Source organism: Thalassophryne amazonica, chromosome 19 (assembly GCF_902500255.1).
Source record: "Thalassophryne amazonica chromosome 19, fThaAma1.1, whole genome shotgun sequence".
NCBI lineage: Eukaryota > Metazoa > Chordata > Actinopteri > Batrachoidiformes > Batrachoididae > Thalassophryne > Thalassophryne amazonica.
The window spans coordinates 18,869,154-18,892,824 of NC_047121.1; the positions used below are offsets into that span (position 1 = coordinate 18,869,154).

General features: G+C 40.6%; 1 protein-coding gene across 1 annotated transcript in view; it reads left to right on the top strand.

The window, feature by feature from the left end:
* Window positions 1-23,671, top strand: part of mark3a (MAP/microtubule affinity-regulating kinase 3a) — a 134,300-nt gene that overhangs the window by 88,687 nt on the left and 21,942 nt on the right. Inside the window, 8 exon segments of the mRNA XM_034160012.1 lie at window positions 200-319; window positions 3,152-3,251; window positions 9,993-10,065; window positions 10,067-10,103; window positions 12,158-12,288; window positions 15,624-15,858; window positions 16,034-16,137; window positions 23,196-23,468. Of these exon segments, the coding sequence (XP_034015903.1) occupies window positions 200-319; window positions 3,152-3,251; window positions 9,993-10,065; window positions 10,067-10,103; window positions 12,158-12,288; window positions 15,624-15,858; window positions 16,034-16,137; window positions 23,196-23,468 (1,073 nt within the window).

Consider the following 23,671-nt stretch of genomic DNA (forward strand, 5'->3'; position numbering starts at 1 on the left):
TAAATTTTTTATGCATATATATATATATATATATATATATATATATATATATATATATATATATACAAGCAGTTTTACTCATGATGAGATGTGACAGAATGTCATCTAATGTGACAGTAATTGAGAAGCAGTATCATAGTTCTCTCTTTCCCCAAAATCACAAATTTGAAGTTGTGGTTTGTCCTCTTGTTCTACGCAGGAGCTGCGGGAGCGAGTACTCAGGGGAAAGTACCGGATCCCTTTCTACATGTCCACTGATTGCGAGAACCTCCTCAAACGCTTCCTGGTGCTCAACCCAGGCAAACGGGGTACTCTTGAGGTGAGGAAGGACGGGGAAAATATAACTGTAGTTTTGTTTTTAACACACTACACTAGCACGCCGGCACCATCAGAGAAGGTCATGTAGTCTCCATTTATCCAACAGCCACCACCTGGACTTGTGCATCTTCCCTGCAACTCAACAATTTGTTTTTTCTGTCTGCCCAAGCCCACACATTCTTTTTCTTTCCATTGTTGCAACAATGAATAATCACTATATTTTATTTATTTCAAAATGGTTTTTATCTTGTCTGCCTTGATTCAGGACAACAGGGTACGACAGAGTTTCAGGAAGACTCCAAAAATAGTACCAGCAATTCTTTCAGTACCTCATGAAAGTGCATTTAAGTTCAAGACAAAAAATGGGATTTACAGTGCATCCAGGAAGTATTCGCAGCACTTGTTCCACATTTTTTTTTATGACAGCCTTATTCATTTTTTACCTCAAAATTCTGCACATAGTACCCCATAATGACAATGTGAATTTTTCTTTTTGCAAATTTGTTAAAAAGAAAAGAAATCACATGTACGCAAGTATTCACAGCCTTTGCCATGAAGCTCAAAACTGAGCTCAGGTGCATCCTGTTTCCACTGATCATCCTTGAGATGTTTCTACAGCTTAATTGGAGTCCACCTGTGGTAAATTCAGTTGGTTAAACATTATTTAGAAAGGCACACATCTGTCTACATATAAGGTCCCACACTTGCCAGTGCATGTCAGAGCACAAACAAAGCATGAAGTCAAAGTAGAGCTCAGGGACAGGACTGTCCCAAGGCACAAAAAACTCTTCCGAGGACTGGCTGCCCGTCTAAACTGAGCGATCAGGGGAGAAGGACCTTAGTCAGGGAGGTGACCAAGATCCCGATGGTCCAGCCTTCTTCTGTGTAGAGAGGAGAACTTTCCAGAAGGACAACCATCTCTGCAGCAATTCACCAATTGGGCCTGTTTGTTAGAGTGGCCAGGTGGAAGCCACTGCTTCGGAAAAGGCACATGGCAGCCCTCCTGGAGTTTGCCAAAAGGCACCTGAAGTACTCAGACCATGAGAAATAAAATTCTCTGGTCTGATAAGAAAAAGATTGAACTCTTTGGTGTGAATGTCAGGTGTCATGTTTGGAGGAAACCAGGTACCATCCCTATAGTGAAGCATGGTGGTGGCAGCATCATGCTGTGGGGATGTCTTTCAGTGGCAGGAACTGGGAGAGTAGTCAGGATTGAGGGAAAGATGAATGCAGCAATGTACAGAGACATCCTGGATGAAAACCTGCTCCAGAGCCGTCTTGACCTCAGACTGGGACCACGGTTCATAGCAGGACAGTGACCCTAAACACACAGCCAAGATATCAAAGGAGTGGTTTCAGGACAACTCTGTGAATGTCCTTGAGTGGCCCAGCCAGAGCTCAGAGATCTGAAAATGACTGCACTGTTGCTCCCAACCCAACCTGATGGAGCTTGATAGGTGCTACAAAGAAGAATGGGCAAAACTGCCCAAAGAAAGGTGTGCCAAGCTTGTGGCACCATATTCAAAAAGACTTGAGGCTGTAAGGTGCATCAACAAAGTATTGCCCAAAGGCTGTGAATACTTATGTAAAGCGCTTTGAGCATCTGAATCAGATGGAAAAGCGCTATACAATTGCAGTCCATTTATGTACATGTGATTTCTTAGTTTTTTATTTTTATTAAATTTGCAAAGATTTAACAAAAAAAGCTTTTTTTCTTGTTGTCATTATGGGGTGTTGTGAGCAGAATTTTGAGGGGAAAAATGAATTTCATTCTATTTTGAAATAAGGCTGTGACATGAAATGTGGAAACAGTGAAGCGCTGTGGATATTTTCAGGCTTACTGTATGATTGTCAGGACTGAAAAAAGTACAGATTGAAATTCATTCAGACCAAAATAGGAAATGACATGACAAGTCTGGACAAATTCAATGTTCAGTTCAGTAGTTTTGTCAGTTTATTTATGTATGTATTCATAAGGATTGCAGCCATTTCTGCTGAACCTCTACACCACCGATTCCCAAACCGAAGAACGGCAGGGCCCATCTAAATCTTTAATTGCAATTTTAATCAACATGAGATGAAAAGTCTTTTCGGACAGGACTAGTTTTATGTAAGGAGGTGAAGTTCTGGGATGTTACCACAGCACATATGTAATATTTATGGCCAGTTCACATGGGATAAGTACAACCAAATGTAATTCCTGCAGATTTTCACAGAAGGTAAAAAGGTACCAGAATCTTTACTCATACAGGAACATGTATTAGACTAACTGCAGTGGTGCATTTGATGCAAGTAAAATCATTGAGGAACTTTACACAACCTCTCCATACAATGTTAAAATGAACAGAATTTAAATCCTATGGATTTTTTTATTACTCAACATGAACAACATTTTCAGCAGTTTCAAACTTTATTGCATAAATCAAAGCACTACCTTCATGGCTTAACAAGGAGCTGTGACCTAGTTTCACTACATTCATGCCCACATTTTGGAAAACATTATTCTGCACTATACTCTCAACATTTAACAAAATCTTGAGGTTGGGCTGCATCAGTTGCCAAGTCAATGCACGATGTTAAATGTTGTTTGACTGCATCCTGATTTTAAATGCTGCTGGAGTAAATTTTGCTAAATATTACATTAACTTTTTTTGTGGCAACCAAATTAAACATTGGAGTGCAGTTTAATTTTCCAAAATTAATAGTCAGAGTCCTCATGGAAATGAACGTGGAATAACATTTTGTCAGTCATAAGTGTAAAATTGCTGACCTATTGAAGCACATGAAAGCACTTCTTGTGGTTGCACACATACTTCACTGTCTGTTTTTACAGCAAATTATGACGGATCGATGGATCAATTCAGGATTTGAAGATGACGAACTCAAGCCGTATGCTGAACCAGAGCTGGACATCACGGATCAGAAGAGAATAGGTAAACAAAATGACAATTGGATGGATTTCAGACTGCTGAGATTCTCAGTAACATCACAACTACATTTCTTTCCCTTCACTGAAAGTAAACCTTACTTACACAACTATTTTTAAATCACACTTAATGAAAAATGACCTCATACAGTTTTTAGAAGATGAGTAACATTCTCGTACCCTGTATGGTCAAAGCTGACTTTATAAGATGGTGAGAGGACAAGTGAGCCTTTAAATGTTCGTGAGTTACAGCACCAAAATAAAGAAACCAACTCATTGTTCCAGAGCAGAGGAGCATTAAAGAAGCAGATAAAAGTTAATGTATTAAAAAGGCTGCTTTGATTTTTGGATGTAAAGAGGGTGACTGTGAGCAAGTAAGGTGAGGAATACTGGGGAAGAACTGCCCTTGGGCCATCTCCTAAGACACCATGTTTAGTTATTAAGAGGGAGAGCTGTTAGATGATCAGCCTTAGTTTGCTGGTGGTGCATGTGTAATTTCACAAATGAACCCTTTATTATGAAGTGTTTGTGCAGTGTGCAGAAGAGAACGCACCCTCATGACTGTTAAGGCACAACTCCTCTCTACATTCCAATTTAGCTGTTTTTTCCACTGATGTCTGTATCTCTTTGAATGGTCCTCTGATGTTGATGGATTTATTCTCCCCTACACCCTTCACTGTAACGCATTGTTAAAAAATAGTGAATGTTTTGTCTTTGTTCAGGAAGAGTTCAAATAATAGCTGGGCTATATCAGGGCCCTGTGTGTTAATAAATTTGAAAATGTCAAGTCCAATCCTGTGAAGCATTTCCAAAATTAGGTTCACCTGCTGAAAACAAATCATTATTCTCTGATAGAATGGATACATGCCAGAAAGAAAGCACATTATGAGCCACTGTCAAACTTATGACTCATCTTAATATCTCTTCATAGAAGCAAACTCTTTTCATTTTGGTGGTACTTTATTCTTTTTTCCCTCCCCAACAGGTTATATTGTTTAATACACTATGTATTGTATATGTTTATGTTGTAGGGCAAGAGGTATTTAGCTGTGATAGAATAGGGTGGAGGCTTATTTGTTTTCTGTTTGGGGGGGAGAGGGGAATGATGGTATCTTTTGCTTATTGACTGAACTAGGAACTGAGATCTTGGAGGGTGGACTGTGAACTCACATTTCTGGGTTAGTGAGTTGAATCAATGATTTTAAGGGATACCAATGTGGCTCAATCTTAACCTGGCTGGATCACTGGTAACTTGCCCTGAGATTTTAAACTTGTCTGGAGATGTTCAGTTTTATCTTAGATCTGCTGTAAAGATTATATTCAATTAGATAGAACCATTATTAATCCACTGGGAAGACTCCCTCAGGAAATTGAGGTTCCAGCAGCATTATATAGCAGCACACAGGGTATCAAAAGTGAAAGTAATTAATAATTTGCAAATATAAATACAAATACAACAAACATGAATACCAGAAATTAGGGGATAACGATACACAAAAATCACGGTTTGGTACGTACCTCGGTTCTGAGGTGACAGTTCGGTTCATTTTCGGTACAGTATGGGAACAAAATGCAAAACCTAAATTTGCTTGTTGTTTAAATCAACAACTTATTGCAACATTATACAAACAGGAAAATAAAATAATTGCAAAGTGCTGCCTGGTAATAAGTTTAAATAAAATGTTCTCAAATCAACGGCAGTTGTATGAAATATTATCAAAAATACATTCCACAAGTAAGAGCAGCAAAATGGTTCCAGTGTGAAGCCCTGCTCAATTTTATTCAACCTTCATATTTTTTGCCAGAAAAATGAACTTGTCCAAAACTGTCCCACTCTATAAGGATTTTTTTTTAAAGAGAATTAATGTTAAAGAATCCCTTTACTTTGTACAATGTATTTTATGTTCTATCCCTTTCTATTAACTGTCCTTTAATGTTTGTTAATATATCTATTTAAATAAAGTTTTGAAAGCAAAAACATTGTGGGAGAGGCAAAAAAAGTGAGTAAAACCAACTTAAAAATAGTAAGAACCACAAATAAACTGATTCTTGGTTTATTATTTTGCCATTAAAATTGGCCATCACTTACTAAAATAAAATAACTTCTCAAGGCCAGGGCTTCTCAAAGTCTGGAGACTATTTAATCACAGCGCATCAAATGAGGTCAATAGGCTGAGCGAGTCCCAGTGAGGAGGGATTGTAGATGTACCTCTGCTCAGTGCTTTACAGGCTGCTGCAGGCTGCGGAGGAGGGGGAGACCCCGCTGCCGCCCGTTGACAACAGGACTTTCACTTTCAGTCACCAAACATCAGAAAAGTCTGGTAACACCAGGAAAAAATACCTAGATTTGTCACTAGTCGCTTTTGAGAAAATAGTTGTCAGGAGGGTTTGGAAAGTCGCCAGATTTAGCAAGAAAGTCGCTAAGTTGGCAACACTGAATGTAAACACAGGCAACATGAACTCACCCGGTGAACAGCCTGTACCGAACCGAACGTCCCGTACCGAAACAGTTCATTACAAATACATGTACCGTTACAACCCTACAGAAATACTGCTCGCTACTTGTTTACTGGCTACTGCTGTTCCTCTCCTTCCTGTCCTCTGTCTTCTGTTACCTCCTCCTCCCCCCGAGTGAGGAGTTGGTATAGTCCTGATGGCCTGAGGGACAAAGTCTATTGGTCCTGCACTTGGGAAGGAGCAGTCTGTGGATGAACATGCTACATCCTAAAACATTCTTCTGTGTCACTTAACTCCTCTGAATTGTATGAGGTTCACTTTGAAGAGAGAAGTTGTGCGATCTGAGTGATCCTTTGGCTTTTTCTGATTATAGTCTTTGAGCAGTACACGATCTGAGCTGAGGGAATATGTTGTGTATGCTGACTGCTTGAGCCATATATGGGTAACGCAACTGGGGGGAGCACAGTGCACAAGCAGTGCTCAGCCTGGCCTTTATTTGCTAACAAGTCTCTGTAATACTGCTTATAAACACAGCTGTTTGAACACTGATGATACAATTAGTTTGTGTAATCATACTTACTGGTATTTTGGATGCATCATAATAAACTGATAATGCTGCAGTGGTTCTTAGACATTTTGAACCCATTGCCTGGTTACTCCCTAATACGAAGTGTGTAGTATTATTAAACTATCGCACAAGAGTTTAAGCGGCATCAGGTCTAAAAATGCCTCTTTAAGGGAAAGGAAGAAAAAAAACGTACACAAGTCACACTGGAGTATGTCGTATTGACAACATCATGCAAGAAGAAGCAAAACAAATTTAATCGTCTCATTATTTAAAAGAATTACTCCTTTCGTGAAGGAAGCCGCTACCACAGGAAAGAGAGACTCGGCTGGGTTTTTCTCCACAGTCACACAGCATTGTACACAAATTAATGATGAAGAATATCACAAAGGGTAGGATTAAGCCGCGTTCACACCCGGGCACGATCAGACGCTACAAATTCGCGTGGGTCGCCAGGCGACAGACGCGCCTTCCTTCGCCCGGTGTGTTGCTCTGCTTGGGTGGACTTTCGCTGCGAGCATCATCAAATAGGAGGAGCTTCCATTCCGCTCGCCGGCTCCGGTTGTCAGTCAAGCTAACATGACGGACCTTGATCACACGGAGCGAGTTTGGTTGTGAAAAGCTCCCAAACAGAGAGTATCATTATTTGCTGCAGGAGCTGTGTCTGGGTGACGGCTGCTTTCAGCTGCCCTTCCACCTCTGTGGAACCCCGTTTGAGGATCAACTGTCCCGTTCACGCGCGCACATGTAACAATTAAAAAAAAAAAAAAAAAAAAAACTTCGCTGCTTGCTGCAGCTCGCTCCTCCCCCAAAAAACTCTGTCATAATTGTGTTTAGAAACCAGTCACCATTTCTTTTATTATACATCTGTGTAGTTAATTAATAAAATATTCTCTACAGACGATTCGCTCGCGCGTGCACGTAAAAATAAGAGAAAAGGAAAAGCTCCGCTCTCTGCTGCTGCAAGTAGGGCTGCTGCTCACTCCAAGAACTCTGTCATAATTGTGTTTAGAAACCAGTCACCATTTGCTTTATACAGGTGTGTAGTTAATAAGTAAATAATCTCCAGGACGATTTGCGCGCGCCGCACGTAAAATAAAAATAAAAATAAACTCCGCTCCCCGCTGCTGTGGTGCTGTTGTTCGCTCACAAACTCTGTCATGATTGTGAATAAAGACAAAAGAGACATAAGTCCTGCTCACAGGCTGCTATGCTACCAGATACAGGACATGTTCAGTCCCTGATTGGTCATCGCGGCGTGACGAGATGAAAAAGTTCCGATTTTTTGAACTTGGGTAGGAGGGCAGCGCGCTATGTGAGTCGACGCAATAGTGCCATAAACGCGCAAACGCTCAAAACGCTTCACTCGCGTCGCTTCACCTCGCATCCATCACGTTGCGCTGCACGGTTTGGCGCCAAACGCGTCCTTACATAGGGATTACATGGCAATCTGTGGCTGCCAGTCGCCCGCGTCGCACCCGGTGTGACGCGGCATTAGAATGGTGAAATAAAAAATAAGCACACCACTAAAACATAACTCATTTTGCCACAGAAGCTGTGAGGAGACTACAAAAACAAGATTGAGACTCTGCTCGGTTTTTCTCCACAATCACACAGCAGCATACACAACAGTCAAAGTTAATGACGAACATCATCTCTAAATACTACTATAAATATGCAAGTCTGCAATTAACTTAAGTCCTGAGTGTACTTACACGTACGGTGAGAACAATATCGCTCCAGGTCCAGTCAACTGCTGTGTACAAGCACCCAAAAATGGCAATTTTCTCCTTGTACCACAGTAATTCAGCGTCACATTTATTCCCCCTTTTGACAGTTTTCTCTTATAAATCAATATATGTGGCTTAGTAATGTAATACAGTGATACAGGCGGCTACCCACGGTGCACCGGCGTGTTTTTTTTTTTTTTTTTTTTAATTGGAGCAAGATGGAGCATGCAGCGTGTTGTCAGTCTGAACAGACAGTGAAGATTCTGATGATGGAGATGATCCCTCTGTTGTTCTGGACGAGCAACCACAGCAGGTGGCTCCACCGACGTGCGCACAGATCTCCACAGTGGCTTCTGGTTTGCGGTTCCTCCAGGACTCAGGCGCTACAGAGCTCCGTCCAGTGCCGAGTCCTGGAACGCGCAGAGCAGGATGCAGACACACACTGCTCCAGCAGTGGCTCCAGGCGCATTTCGTTTAAAGTGTGGAGATCGTTTGCTTTGGTTTCGTTTTCTTTCATTTTGCGCTCTTGATTTGCAGGCTGTTCGGTGATGGGAAAGTCAAAAGCTCATGTCGTCCACCTTTTCTTGATGATTTGTGACTTTTTTACTTTCATTCAGGAATCCTCATATGCCGTGTAACCAGTTCATTGCATGCACACACGCACGCACGTTTTTTTTGGTCCGGCTTCTCACACCGCATGTAAACAATTGCTACGAGGATGAGTATGGCATTGATACAGACACTTCACAGGCGATTATGATGATGACACGTTCTCTCATGTTGAGAGGGTTATCTGGAGGAGGTATAGCACCTGTGATGGACTTCTGCCTGCCCCGAGTCGTCCCTTGCCCCGAGGTTTGTTTACATGGTGCCTTGAACCGGTATTCTGCTGAAACTGACCTCTTGCGTGAGTTACGGACCGCGAGATTGCACAAGATTACAACTGCAAAAAAGCAAACTATAATTAGGTAATAACCCTGTATGTCTGATTTTGGACATTTATGCTGGTTATGCAGTCGCAAATTGATGGAAAAAACGAATATTTGACCATATAACAGCATGAACGTCCACAAATCATCAGACGCAAGCCGGTTATTCCCATTCTAATCCAATTCCATCATTTGCATGGTTTATTTTCTGTAGGTAAGTCGGTCGGCGCGGCTTACCGTGAGGCAGCATTGCCCCAACAGCGTTAGGGCACGGAGTAACCCATTCAAATTGAAAATCCATCAAATGTGAAACAGTAATTCTCATCAGAATCCACATCAATACTTTCATATGGTAGCTTAAATTCACCCATTTCGGTAGCGCCGGCGGTACGCAACTTTCTCTCGCTTCTCAGCTAACACCTAGCAGTGCGCGCAGCTTGGTGTTCTGTCGAATTGTGTGTCTCGTCACATAATCGACAGTTCCATGTCCCAACAATATTTTCACATGCGTGTGCATGTGCAATTCGTGGCGGAGGCTGGCACTGATGACAGGAATGACATCTTGTCAGAACACCTGTCAGGGTGTGGAGTAATACATTCAAATGTGAAACAGTCGAAACATTTTAAACACCGTTACCCCATTATTATACTGTCTGAAATCTCACACGATTAACCAATCAGCTTTGCGTAAAAAATGTAATTGATTAGAATATAGATTACAATAACATCAACCAGATGAGGCTCTTTGTATGTGTTCTCTTTGTAATCTTAGCTGTATTATGATGAAATGTAGTCACTGGAAAGTAATAATATTTATTTATTTGGTTTTTTGCTTGAAGGTTGCTGTGTGTGTTGTGTTTTTACTCTTCTAAAGTGACATTTTAGAAAATTCTTCATACTTAACTATGAACTTAACAATATAGATTTTTCTTATGACACACTGGCTCTATATGACATTGCCTCCTGTCCATGTATTTATTCTTCAGCAGCACTCAATCAGTAAAACCTGTAAGACACTTGTTTCCTATTGAGCTCCATTTAATTGAAGTCTTGTTGATTTCTGCAGGATGTGATGTTGGGGATTGGCTACAACCTTGACCAGATCCAGGATTCTTTGGCCGAGATGAAATATGATGAGATACAGCCACCTACCTGTTGCTGGCAGGAAAGCCTCTGAGGTATATATATATTCCCACCCCCCACCTCAAAAAAAACAATTAAGATAAGGAAACCACCTAAGTACGTTATAGAATCTTCAGTGCTGATCACGTGAGAATTCCCTGGCTTGGCAAAAACCTCCCTATAGTAGAGGACCTCGCCAAGGCATGTATGCACATCATTATGAGAGGATAACTCAAACTGTTTCTAGACTAATATGACCCCAATGAACAACTTGGGATATTGTGCCAAAATCTCTATCGGGACAAACAGCCCGAAAATGACCACGCCCTTTTTCGTCCCGAGTCTAACTTCAAACACGGCTGCATTTTCTAAACTGCAGCAAGCTATAGATTTTCCAAGGTATTTAAAATGTTTCAGAATGACCAATACATGTTTAGAAAGGTCACAGAAAAGTGTAAAATTTATTTAAGAAAAATGATTAAAATAAGTGGGTCAACTTATTACTGTCATCAAAAGAAAACAAACATTTGCCAATATAATGAAATTTTATTTTCAGTCATATTGTTCTCATGGAATATTGATGTAAAGTGGAAAAAAAAAAACAGAATAAACTTGTTTCATAGCAGACAGCAGTATCTAGAGATATTAAATGTTTTAAAGATGATCAGAGAAATTGACACGTATGCACATAACATAAGCCCAGAAAGTTTAAATTACTGAGTATGTGGCGATTCGGACTATATGTAGTTGTTTGACCTAATGTTTTCTCACGGTTTTCTCTTAATGGTGCGTTTACACATAACGACAAGTCACGAATGACATGAAGTATACATTCTTGGACGCTGATCACGAATGTGATGATTCAGTGCAGAAGTGTCAGGTGCCCCCAGGAACTGTTAGGACTTGTTAAGACACGTTAGGCTTAATGGCACGTGTCACTGGCGAATATACGAGCCATTACGCACGGTCAAGATATTGTCCCACGCTGTGGCATCGCAGCAGCGCAATGTTACGTTCTGTCACAATCTGTCAGGAAGTTTTTGAATTTGAGACGACTTTCTCCACACACCCCACATATTCTACCATCAGCTGATGACGACTCACACCGCTCCAAGATTGGTCCTCACCTCCCAGATGAATCCAAAGCAGAAAAAGAACTTTCGTCATTGCTTGCTTAGTTGTGCTCTGGAGGAGGTTGCAGTGATGTCTGGCTGTACGTGAGGTCTCCTCTCGCTCTTCTGGTTCTCCCCGCTCATCGGTCACAACAGCAGGTGGAACACCTGCAGTAGCGTCCTGAGAGCTTCAGCAGGAAACTGTGGAACGACACTTAGATGACTTCGCGTCACTGTTCCTCTTCGGCATAGTGCATCAAACTGAACGCTGTGGAGCCGAGTTTAATTGTGCGCACAGGACAGAAAACGGTAATCCGTCGTGGCGCGCAGTGAAATGTGACACCGCGTTACAAGTCGTGTCAAAACTTGACAGTTTCCGTGTCACTTTATAATAACGCGTGACAGTTTGGGCTCCAAGAACCATCATAGGAACCACCACGAATGTTGTCACATTCTATTAAGGATCACTACTCATCAAGACGGACCAATACGCTCAGTTGCGACCTCCACGACGTGAGGTGAAATGAGGGTGGTGTGTGACATTTGTGGAAGATTTTTTTTGACAGCCAAAAACATGCTCCACGAATATCAAGAATATCACACACTAACATGCGCTATTAAGAAACCTATTCAGATACATTAAGTCACATTAAGAATGTCAGGAATGTGTCACGAATGACAGAAAAATGACATTCGTAACGCGTCTTGCTTATGTGTAAACGCACCATAAAATATCAAAATTGGAAATTTTACACACTTCAATGACCCTTCTAAACATGTGGTGAATCAACTTTTCTTGTGACTAATTGAAATTGCACCAGTTAGCCACAGTGACTCAGTTTTTGAGCCCCAGAGAGAACCCTGTCTTTGATTGCGGTTCCTTTCTGTTTGATAAGAAATGCAACTTGTCTTTAATCCCTGACAAGTAAGAATTTTATGTGTGAATTACTCAGTTTGGCCACATGAGTAATGTGTATATTTTGAAATTTGTTTGTCAGATGGAGCCCAGTGAGTCAGCGTCCAGCAGCAACTTGTCTCTGGCCAAGCAAAGACCCAACAGTGAGCTTAACGGCCAGCGCCCTCCCCACCTCAAGTCCAGAAGAAGTGTCTCATCTAACCACAAGCAGAGCGTACCGCGAACAAGGTGACATCTCTGTCTGATTTGTTATTATGGTCGTTGGACAGTAACATGGTTCTCAAGATCATGCACCTAAGTGGCTCTACTCTACTACTACTTCTTTTTTTTAGATATTTAGATATACATTAGTAAACATTAGTAGAGTTCTACCTTAGAATTGGAATGTATTATAGAAGACATACCTTACTGAATTTTCATGGAGTACATGAGCACAAGTTTTAATCTCAATATTGGACTCTCTATTGTTTTTGTTTGTTTGTTTGTTTTTTTTATTATTTATTATTCTGTTATGGCATCACTTTTGCTGGTGTTATGTTGGAAGACATCATATCTAGTAACACCAGCTTTGGTTTTTGTTTCACTTACTACTCACTATTGGCTTTAAGATACTGGTAGAATGGAGTTGGCCTGCAGTCCCCTTTAAGGATGAAATTAATAAAAACTACTATTCACATCAGTCACACACACAACACATGTATGTGTGGTCCAAGGGCTTGCCAGTTAGTGACCAAGCTTCAGGCACAGCGTTGCTCAAAAGACTTGTTGCTGTTGTCGGACAAACATCACGCAAGTCACATAAAGACTCAATGTTGTTGTTTTGTTATTGTTGTTTTTGTTATGTTTTAACAATGCTGTGGATTTAACAGACTAGATGTCTGAGGTGAATAGTGTTATGAGGAGTTGTAACAGTGCTGTCAGATTTAATAGGACTGCTGGATTGCACAAAGTTTTAATGGAAGCATCAGATCACTATGTTTTGTGAACGTCTACATTTGTGAACAGCAGCAGGAGTTTGTGACCATATCACTAATATTACAGAGAAGCAGCTAAAATGCTCTCCTTTTGCTGCCTCTGACTGACTGCAGTCAGGACACAGCGCCTTTCTAAAGAGTCAACTTAAAGCGCTCAGTGCGGCCAAAAGCAGAGAGCTCTAGGAAGACTAAAGGCACCTTGACACTTGCGCAAATTTGATTCCCGTACTGCACACACAATTCATGCTGCAAGTGCATCCTGCTTTGCAACCGCCTGACGCCCGCTATATAAAATAATCATGATGACGTATTTGCTCTCGGAACTTGTCTGATGAAACCATTTGGTCATTGCTCCCAAAATCACAGAGAAATTGTCTACAGTGTCTGGTCATCTTGCCTCAAAGGGAACTGTTTGGAATATATATGTATATATATATGTGTGTGTATGTGTATGTATGTATATATATTATATATATATGTATATGTATCTGTAAAGTTAACAGATACATGACTTGCAACAGTTTCAATGATAAGGGTCTATTGGCAGCCATTTTGGACGTCATTTTGAATCTTAAACCCATGAATGAATTTACTTTAGGCACAAATGAGTTTGCTGTGACCTGCAATGGTCTTCCCATTGAATCTCTTGATATTTAAGTTGTTTATATGTTGTTTAACGGTATTTAGTGAAAAACCCTATTTTGGCAGCCATCTTGGATGCCATCTTGGATAACTGGCTTGAGGCCCGTTTTTATTTTTGGGAACATCGTGGTTGTGTTTTGGGGTCATCTCAGGAAACTAAAAAAGTTGGTTTGGTTTAGTCCTGGGGCGTTGTGCAAAGGTAGTGGTTGTAGCTCCCCTAATAATTTTAAAATAAAAAAAAAAAGTGCTGTATGTTGCTTGACTTTAACAGCTATAACGTGGAACCACTGAAATTCTGGTTCTTCTGCTGATGAGTGATATCTGTCACTCCAAACTTTGTGACTCCACAGTGACTTGTTCACTTATTTCCTTCCCTTTGCAGAAAGCATAAAAGGGTTTTGCCAGAGGTGGAAAACCCTGGCTTCGAGTGAAAGTCCATGTATTGCGTTTTCCTGTTATAAAAAGACAGGTGATTTCACTGATTAGTTCATCCACCATCCTGATGCGTTTAACTAATTAGAACAATTAATTTAACTAATTGGAAAAAATACATTTTTGGACTTTTATTCATGGAAGATGGGTTTCCCCCCTCTGGGTTTTGCCGGCTGGGGAGCTGATGGGCAAGGCGAGCAGCTGGCTGTAGCATCATAACTAACTGTAGCAACAGTGTCATTATCTAAAATACATGAATTGAAAGAATTTATACAACACTTAGTGAAAGTCAAAATACGATACATCCACTAGCTTGGAGCTAAGGTTGTTATAGCAAGGCATTTACACTTGGTAAGAATGTGCTGTATAGTTTGTAATTAGTGGAACTTTGAATTTCAGTGGAATTTGATCATTTGGAACTGGTTAGCTACATCATTTGGCCATGTGGAATGTTTCTCTGCATGATGCAACAGGGTAGGTGCTTCAGTGTTGAGGACCTCGGTGGCTGGATTGTCTGGCTGCAGCAGATAGACATTTGCTTGGAGAAGTAAGGATGAAGTGTCTACATGGATGGTTGCATCCAGGTCAGTTCTGTGGTAGATGCAACAGTGCATGACACCAGACCTAATTTCTTTATCCTCTGCCCAAGCGTCAGCCCCTGGTTCGGCTTGGAATCACCACAATGAAGCTGGCTCCAAAAAGAAGTCAGTTCTCAGAGGCGCCCATGTTAAAATGGTCCACCTTTACTGCAGAATAAAGACGTTTGCATCCTGGTTCAAAAATAGTTTTGCTCTCTGTAGCTAGCTTCCCCTTTCATGACAACTTTACGGGGATGTGAATTTTTTTATATACGTTATTTCCAGACTATATGCTTCGTTGCCACTGTTGTACCGCCTCACAGAGATTACTTTGTCAGTAGTCTATTGTTGGAAACAAGAATGATAAAAACAGTTGAATGAAACCAGTCATATGGTGGAGACAGTTTAACCTTTTGCTTATTTGCATAACTCTGTGTTGTCGGTGTCATATAATCCTCTGTCAGTCGTTTTACTTTGTTCTGTGTGCTGTGTCAGAGCTGTGACTTCAGCAGCTGCACTAAGTCCTTTATCAAGAAGAACTTCATCGCCCGTTTAACTTACTGTATTTTCTGGACTGTAAGTCACACCAGCGTACAAGTCACGTTATTTTTAAAACATATTTCACAAGAATTGAAGAAACATTTTATAACAATCTGGAAACTATTCAGTCACACACTATCCTAAGAACATCGGCACCCATGTCTTTATTGTGTCTTTTTTTTTTTTTGTTTCCACTATACTTTAAACATACTGAACTGTGGCTTTTTGTGTACTGTTACACCCCCCAATTTTTTGACATACAAGTTCCAAGGCTTCCGAAACAAGATTAAAAAGAAAACAAAAGTGAAGATAACTATGTGGGTGAGGGTGGGTGGTAAAGCTTCTAAATTCAGATTCATTTAGGATAAAACGTGTAAAATATAAATCTGTCCTCTGTAGTTGGTCAGAATGTACCCCCTGGAATGACTCACCCCAAAAGGAGTCAAACCACCACAGCAGAGAACAGCGGGAAGGAGGATGGCGGGCTCCAGTTACGCAAACCAAGCACTCCAGGAACTCGTGGCATCCCCCCGTCCAGCCCTCTGCTGGGTAACGCAAATAATCCAAACAAGGCTGACATCCCTGACCGCAAGAAAGGTGCAACCACCGGCCCAAGCGTGAGTGATGTTATTGGTTACACGCTCTAATGTACAGTTTTAATTTCATTTCTGCACCTCAGGAGATGTTTACGGTGTACATGCACAGCCTTTTGATCTCACCGGTTTGATATAATGGACACAATAAAAATTGTACATTGGTCATGTATTTGATTATTCTTCTCTTGCTCTTCAGAATATCACTGCATCAGCGGGAATGACCAGGAGAAACACCTATGTTTGCAGTGACAGAAACAACACAGACCGTCTGTCTGTCATTCCCAATGGAAAAGAGAATAGGTGAGATTTTCTGCCTTCATGAGATGTGCATATAAAATCTTTATATACATTACACTAATTGTTTTCGTAAAATGGTGCATAGTAATTTGCTGGATCACTGTTTGGTGTATTGCTTCACGGTTATCTTTATTCATGTCACTAAACTATCTCATTTCTTAAGGGACAGGATTCTGATACACTTTAAATTTTGTGTCAACTGTATTAAAACAAGCAGTCTGAGTTTTTCATTACCAAATGATGACACAGTCCTAGAACACTGTGCGTGCATGCACACGCGTGCACAAAATCCTGCTAATGGTGGTGATAGCTATACGAGTGTAATCATCCCTACTGTGCTCGTACTGCACATTCTGTAGGGTGGAAGTGTTTTAAATTTAAATTTTAAATGAACAAGATGAGAAGCGCTCACGTCATTAATCTTAACACTTTAATTTTATCTGAATTCAAACTGACCATGCGGGTATCTCTCCTCTGGAGTGTTATTGCTTTGTTTCATGGTACTGCTCACCTCTGGGACTATCCTTATCGGGATGATACCTGGGTGTGGCACAGGGAGCTGGCCACCCCCAGCTGAATGGCACGAGCACAGCAGTGTTGAGCAGGGTGATGGTCCGAGGAGAGCAGCCACTGAGCAGTGTTGTATAATTTCACTCTGTGTTGTGGTGCCTCTAAATGAATTTACTGCATTTAACTTTAAACAGTAAAACACGAGCAAATTACAACACAGCAAACCGGGCTGCCATGCATCCAGAAAGTATTCACAGCACTTCACTTGTTTCTCTTTTTTTTTTCTTTTTTTTTTTTTTTGCATACTTATTAAAAATTTAAAAACTAAGAATTCACATGTACATAAGTATTCACACCCTTTGCTCAGTACTTTGTTGATGCACCTTTGGCAGCAATTACAGCCTCAAGTCTTCTTGAATATGATGCCACAAGCTTGGCGTATTTATCTTTGGGCAGTTTTGTCCATTTCTCTTTGCAGCACCTCTCAAGCTCCATCAGGTTAGATGGGGAGCGTTGGTGCACAGCCATTTTCAGATCTCTCCAGAGATGTTCAGTCAGATTCAGGTCTGGACTCTGGCTGGCCACTCAAGGACATTCACCGAGTTGTCCTCAAGTCACTCCTTTGATATCTTGGCTGTGTGTTTAGGGTCATTGTACTGCTGAAAGATGAACCGTCACCCCAGTCTGAAGTCAAGAGCGCTCTGGAGCAGGTTTTCATCCAGGATGCGTCTGTACAGTGCTGCATTCATCTTTTCCTCAATCCTGACTAGTCTCGCAGTTCCTGCTGCTGAAAAACATCCCCACAGCATGATGCTGCTATCACCATGCTTCACTGTAGGGGTGGTGCCTGGTTTCCTTCAAACATGATACCTGGCATTCAGGTGAAAGAGTTCAATCTTTGTCTCATCAGACCAAAGAATTTTATTTCTCATGGTCTGAGAGTCCTTCAGGTACCTTTTGGCAAACTCCAGGTGGGCTGCCATGTGCCTTTTACTAAGGAGTGGCTACTGTCTGGCCACTCTACCATACAGGCCTGATTGGTGGATTGCTTCAGAAATGGTTGTTCTTCTGGAAGGTTCTCCTCTCTCCACAGAGGAATGCTGAAGCTGTGACAGAGTGACCACCAAGTTCTTGGTCACCTCCCTGTCTAAGGTCCTCCTCCCACGATCGCTCAATTTAGATGGGCGGCCAGCTCTCGGAAGAGTCCTGGTGGATCTGAACTTGTTCCATTTATGGATGATGGAGACCACTGTGCTCATTGGGACCTTCACAGCAGCAGAAATGTTTCTTTACCCTTCCTGAGATTTGTGCCTTGAAACAATCCTGTTTCAGAGGTCTAGAGACAATTCCTTTGGCTTCATGGTTGGTTTGTGCTCTGACATGCACTGTCAACTGTGGACTTTATATGTAGACAGGTGTTTGTCTTTTCAATTCATGTCCAATCAACTGAATTTACACCGGGTGGACTCCAGATAAGCTGTAGAAACATCTCAAGGATGATCAGTGGAAACAGGATGCACCAATTTTGAATGTCATGGCAAAGGATGTGAATACTTACGTACATGACTGATGTCTTAGTTTTTTATTTTTAATACATTTTCAAAAATCTCAAAACTTTATTCACATTGTCATTATGGGTTGTTGTTGTGTATAAAAAAAGAACTTTGTCCAATGTAGAATAAGACTGTAACATAAAAAAAAAAGCATTCCTGTGTTCCATTAGTGGTTTTTGCACACTCTGATTATGTTTCAGTGGATTTTCCACAGACGTTTGGAGCACTTTTTGTTTAGGGAAAAAAATGTTAGAATTCTAATCTCAATTCTTTAAAAACAAAAAAAGCGACTTTCCTTTTATCCAGAATTGTGCAGCCTTACTTCATAGTAGCAAACGGATTTTTGCTGAAATACATTCAGCCACCCATCTACACTTGACACTTTATTCCATTAAAGCTGTACAGCTTCTGTGGGTTTTTTTTTTAAGATTAAAGTCATAAAAAGAATTTTCTTGGACACCACTATAATTTTATGACCTTTGCATTTAAATAAGAGATTAATGATAATCATATGATCTAAATTCACAGTGTCTGGAAATAATTGAAATTGTTGAAGGGAAGAATTTCAAGCCATGATCTCCATTTAGTAGCCATTTCAGATTGTGCGAGGCCTTTCTGTGCAAGGGATTCTGGGAATCATCATATTTTGAAAATGCTGATGAGAAATAAACACCTCTAAATCTAAAACCGCTGTTTTTGAGACCAGATAACACATCTGAAATGATTTACAAGACGTCTTGCAGATGTTAGTGTGCACACCCTGGAAACATGCGTCAGGCAAATAGGTCAGGTCACAGGTAATCTCAAAACCTCATGCATGCACACACACACTTCCTTCTGCAGTCCATCTCGAAGATGCCGTAAGAAGGAAAAGAAAATATTCACTATGGAATTCCCCACAGACAAATATCTTCTCTTCATTAAAATGAGCTGTAATTTTGCAACACGTTATAAAATTAACCTACATTCTAATGCTTGGATTTTGGTAGAAACTAAATTTTGTCCATTTTATGAAATTTGAATGGCTGTACAGCTTTAAGGATTCTCGCAGTCTGTCCCTACAAAATTTCCAACTGGGTTGTCTGTTGCCAAAATAACATCTAAATGTCCCCCACCTTTTTTTTGTATTAGAGGATTTTTCTCAAGATTAATGTAAATTGAGTGGAAACAAATATTTCTCATTATTGCAAATTAAAAATGGGTAAATTTGGATTTTGGAGAGCTCTGTGCAATGTTACCTTCAAAAACCTTTTTGTTGATTCTAATGTCAATATTTTGAGATTTTAGTAATTTGTGGAAAAGCAGAAGGGATACCACCAAGAGAATGTCTTTTGTTTAATTTCTTTATTTCTTTCTAATTATTGTATATATTTTTCCTTTTTCTTATCTTTCATTTCTGCCTGCATGTGGTTTTGGGCCGGTATTGTTTACTTTGTGGCATGACCAGCATGACTGAGATGGCTTGTGCCACTAGCCCCTCCGACTTTGCTGCTACTGCATTTGGTGCCTCGTCCAGTTCAGTGCGGCTGAGGTATCAAACCGTTGGCCCTTTGTACGCTTGCCAGGCAGGCTGGGCTACACTCCCCCACTCCTACTACGCTTTGGACTACTACTCACCCAAGTAAGACAGCAGGGCCTTCAGAAACTACTGTCTGTATCGTCTTATGTCTAAGCCCCCATTTCCCCTTGCTAAACCTACACCCAACTTGCCCTATACTCTGTGACACCCTGACCTAAATATCGCAGTCATTTCCTCCCAACAACAGAAACAAACGTGTGCGTCAAACCTGTTTTTTGTGCCAACGTCTGAAATTAACTTTTATGCTCACCAACAAAGACCCAGTAAAATAAATAACTTGCATGTTTGGAATTTTTATCAGGGAAATCCCAATCCAATCGCTTGCATTGGCCGGGTCAATTTTCTTTTCTTTTTTTCTTTTTTTTAATTGATCGATCATTATCTAATAAACCTAACTCGCCAAATTTGTGCACATTTCCTCATTTCATTTCATGTTTGCGGTGCCAGTGGTCCAAAATGGTAGTCTGTGCTGCTGCTGAGATCTCCATAGAGCTGCTTTGTGCATTTTAAAAGTACATTAACTTTGCCCTTCACTTTTAATACGGAGCAAGTCTATTTTAATTACAGAGATCATAATCAGTCAGCAGTCATACCGCGATAACAGCCATCACACCCACGGTGCAAGTTTTAAAAACATATTTCACTTTCCTTTGCTTCATATATGCACCAGGTCTTTCTTACAGATGGCACATGTAATGTAACCTTACCAGCAAGTACTTGGAATGCCCCCCCCCCCCCCCCCCCCCACTTACACGCAACTTTTTTTTCTTTCTTTTTTTCTTTTTTGGCAAATAATAATGAATATATTTTCAACAACTGAAATGAACAATCAATATTACTGTGTGTCCTAGTTTTACTATTACAGTTTTGCATTAAGTGGAATTAATGAGCCATATCAAATTGTTTATTAAAAAAAATTAAACATCATAAAGGGGCTTAATTCATGGCAGAGCTGTTATATTGTCAAGCATTTACATTGGAACAGTTAATGTGCTTGCAATAGGCTCTGTGCTAGTGTAATATCTAGAAAAACGCAAGTGTCTGATCAGGACTTGGTGTCTGCTGATTCTCGATATTAAGTGACTGATAGGGATCAGGGTTTCTTTTTTGTTTTTGTTTTTTTGTTTGTTTGTTTTTTTTTAAAACCTTATTGGAACATCTGTAATTTTTATCAACCAAAATACTTTTCATAGATAGATGAAATAGAACTTTTCAAAGAGGTTTAATGAAGGATTAAGTTAACATGTTAGGCCCTGGTTTGGTTTCACTTGTCCCCTTTAGAGGTTGGGGTCAGTACAACTTAATTTAATCTATTTATTAGGCATGATGTTGCCATATTTTTGGTGTCAGACCACCTGTGAATTTTATCAGCCAAATCTGAGAAGGTGACGTGAGACTCTGTGGGTGCTTTGATTTGGAATTACTTTTTCTTTTCTTTTTTTTCTTTTCTTTTCTTTTGTGCGTATTTGCTGTTAATTTCAGACAGTAAAACAAAAACACCGAGGCACAAGTGGAGAAAAATATATATCCACACTGTACTGCCAATCCAGCATTTTGACAAACGGGATCTTTAATTCTGTGTGTGATAATATTTTTCAGTATTTGCCATAAATTGTGGGCCTCTTACCTGGTGTGTCAACAACACTATAAGCACTTACAGTAACAAACTTATGGCTCTCATCCTGTTTTTTCCTGCATCTTCTACTGTGATATTCAACCCTAAATGTCTTCATTGGACCCCTCACCTGTTTGTCTCAGATGTGAGCCCCACTGCTCACTGGCTCTCATGTTGTCTGAGCGTCATATGGTCTGTTTTTGTCTGGTCTCTAAATTCACTGGTCTCAAACCTCTTCCACACACAGTCAGTAGGGTGCAGGTTTTCATAACATCCACAGACTCTGCCAGCTGGTTTCAGTGAATTGAAGGGCGGAATTGGACAGTGCCATCACCTCTTGATGTGATCAGTACTAATGAAAATCTTCACCTTCTTGACCATATCTGGAAAGAATTTAAGACCACTGCTCTAATTTATAACGAGCTGAACGCACTGCAGTTTCAGTGCCCATTAAAAGCTTGATGTTCAGGGTGGGAAATTGGCAAACACTGGTGAAATTTAAGTTTTGGCTGCTACCTGCCAGCTGCTTTGCATTCTGTGTGTTCAGTACATATTTGGTTAATGTCTTCCTAAAAACATAAATGTGGGTGAAGGTCATTCAACTCACTTTAAGACACCAAAAGTAATAAGTCATTTCCCAACACATGACGGTCAAGGCACATGACTTGGGACTTGACTCTGTACTTCCAGTGATTTGACAGGGACTTTGTCCACCTTCTGTTATCAGCATGTCTTGGCTAGAAGCCTTTTAGAACATTGCATGTTCAGAAGATATCTGTCACGTCATAAAACCATTCCAGAATGAGAACTAACATTCAGTTGTTCATTCTTGGAACAGGTCTGCCTGTGGTCTGTGTCCACCACAGTAAATTGCTGACACAACCGTGCAAATGTTTTTCACAGTTTGGGTGCAGAAACTGTTAGGCGGATGAGAGTAAAATAATTGTACGTAATTTTGCAATAAAAACTGCTTCAAGTGACACAAACTGCACCACTGTATGAATAGGCGTCACTCCTCCCACACCCCATATGCAGCATGAAACAATTTTACTTATTTATTTATTTTTTCAATACTAGCTGGTCTGCCGAGTATCTTTTGAAGAGAAACAAAAAGCCTCTTAGTGATACGGTGTAAAAGATCTTCCTCACATTCTTACTGTTAATTTGCATTTTCAACCTGTTGACATTATTTGCAGAAAAAAAATGTTACAATAAAAGAGTAAGTTATGTACAGCTTTCAATGTTTCTGTATAAATGTTGACATCCAACTTGAACCCGTCATTTGGGATATTGTACTGCATACTTGAAATATTAGAGTGGCCCTTGAAATTCAGAAGCCCAATTGGTTCAGTGCCTGAAATCACCAGCTGCTCTGGCTGGTCAAATTATTTGCTTTGTCATTTCCTGCCCTGCTGACGTCTATCCAGTTATTTTTGTAAAACCTGCACATCACAATCCCATGTTGTAAAAGTAACGCCAGACATTTTGAGCATGAGGTGGAAACTGTGAAATGATGGTAATGCAGTTTTTCCATTGCATCCATATGCTTGTGCACTTGTGCTTTCACTATCATTGGCCTTTGACCTTACACAAACATTATACAGGCTCTCTGTCGAAAGGTGACATGAATAAGTCAACTTTCTATCTACACATTGCTGTGGCAGGTGTGTTGCTATGACATATAGAACTGGTTTTGTCTGTGCTTCAAACTAAAAGACAAGTTAAGGTTTGCATTGGAAAAACCTAACCTCTCAGGGTGCCACCTTATACTCTTTTCAGTTATTTAATAATTAATTCCTTTCAGCAGTGCCGCCGTCTCCCCCAGTGGCCAGAGGAATCCTGTAGCATCCACCCACAGCATCACCAATGCCACTACACCTGACCGACTTCGCTTCCCACGTGGCACTGCCAGCCGCAGCACCTTCCATGGGGGCCAGCTGAGAGACCGACGCACAGCCACTTACAATGGTCCACCAGCCTCACCAACCCTTTCCCACGATGCCACACCCTTCTCCCAGACCCGCAGCCGTGGAACCAGCAACCTTTTCTCCAAACTTACCTCCAAACTTACCCGCAGGTAGGCACAAATGTCTCGTGGTGCATTCTTGTGTGGGGTTGGGGTTTAGAACTCTTGTGTTCAGTTCGTTCAGAGGTCAAATTTAAAATGAAAGTGTAAATGCTGACTCAAACCCACATTCTGAATTAAATAAAATGAGGATGGACTCCAGCCCCGAAGACAATATAATCTGTTTGTTGAAATTACCATCCAATCAACACATT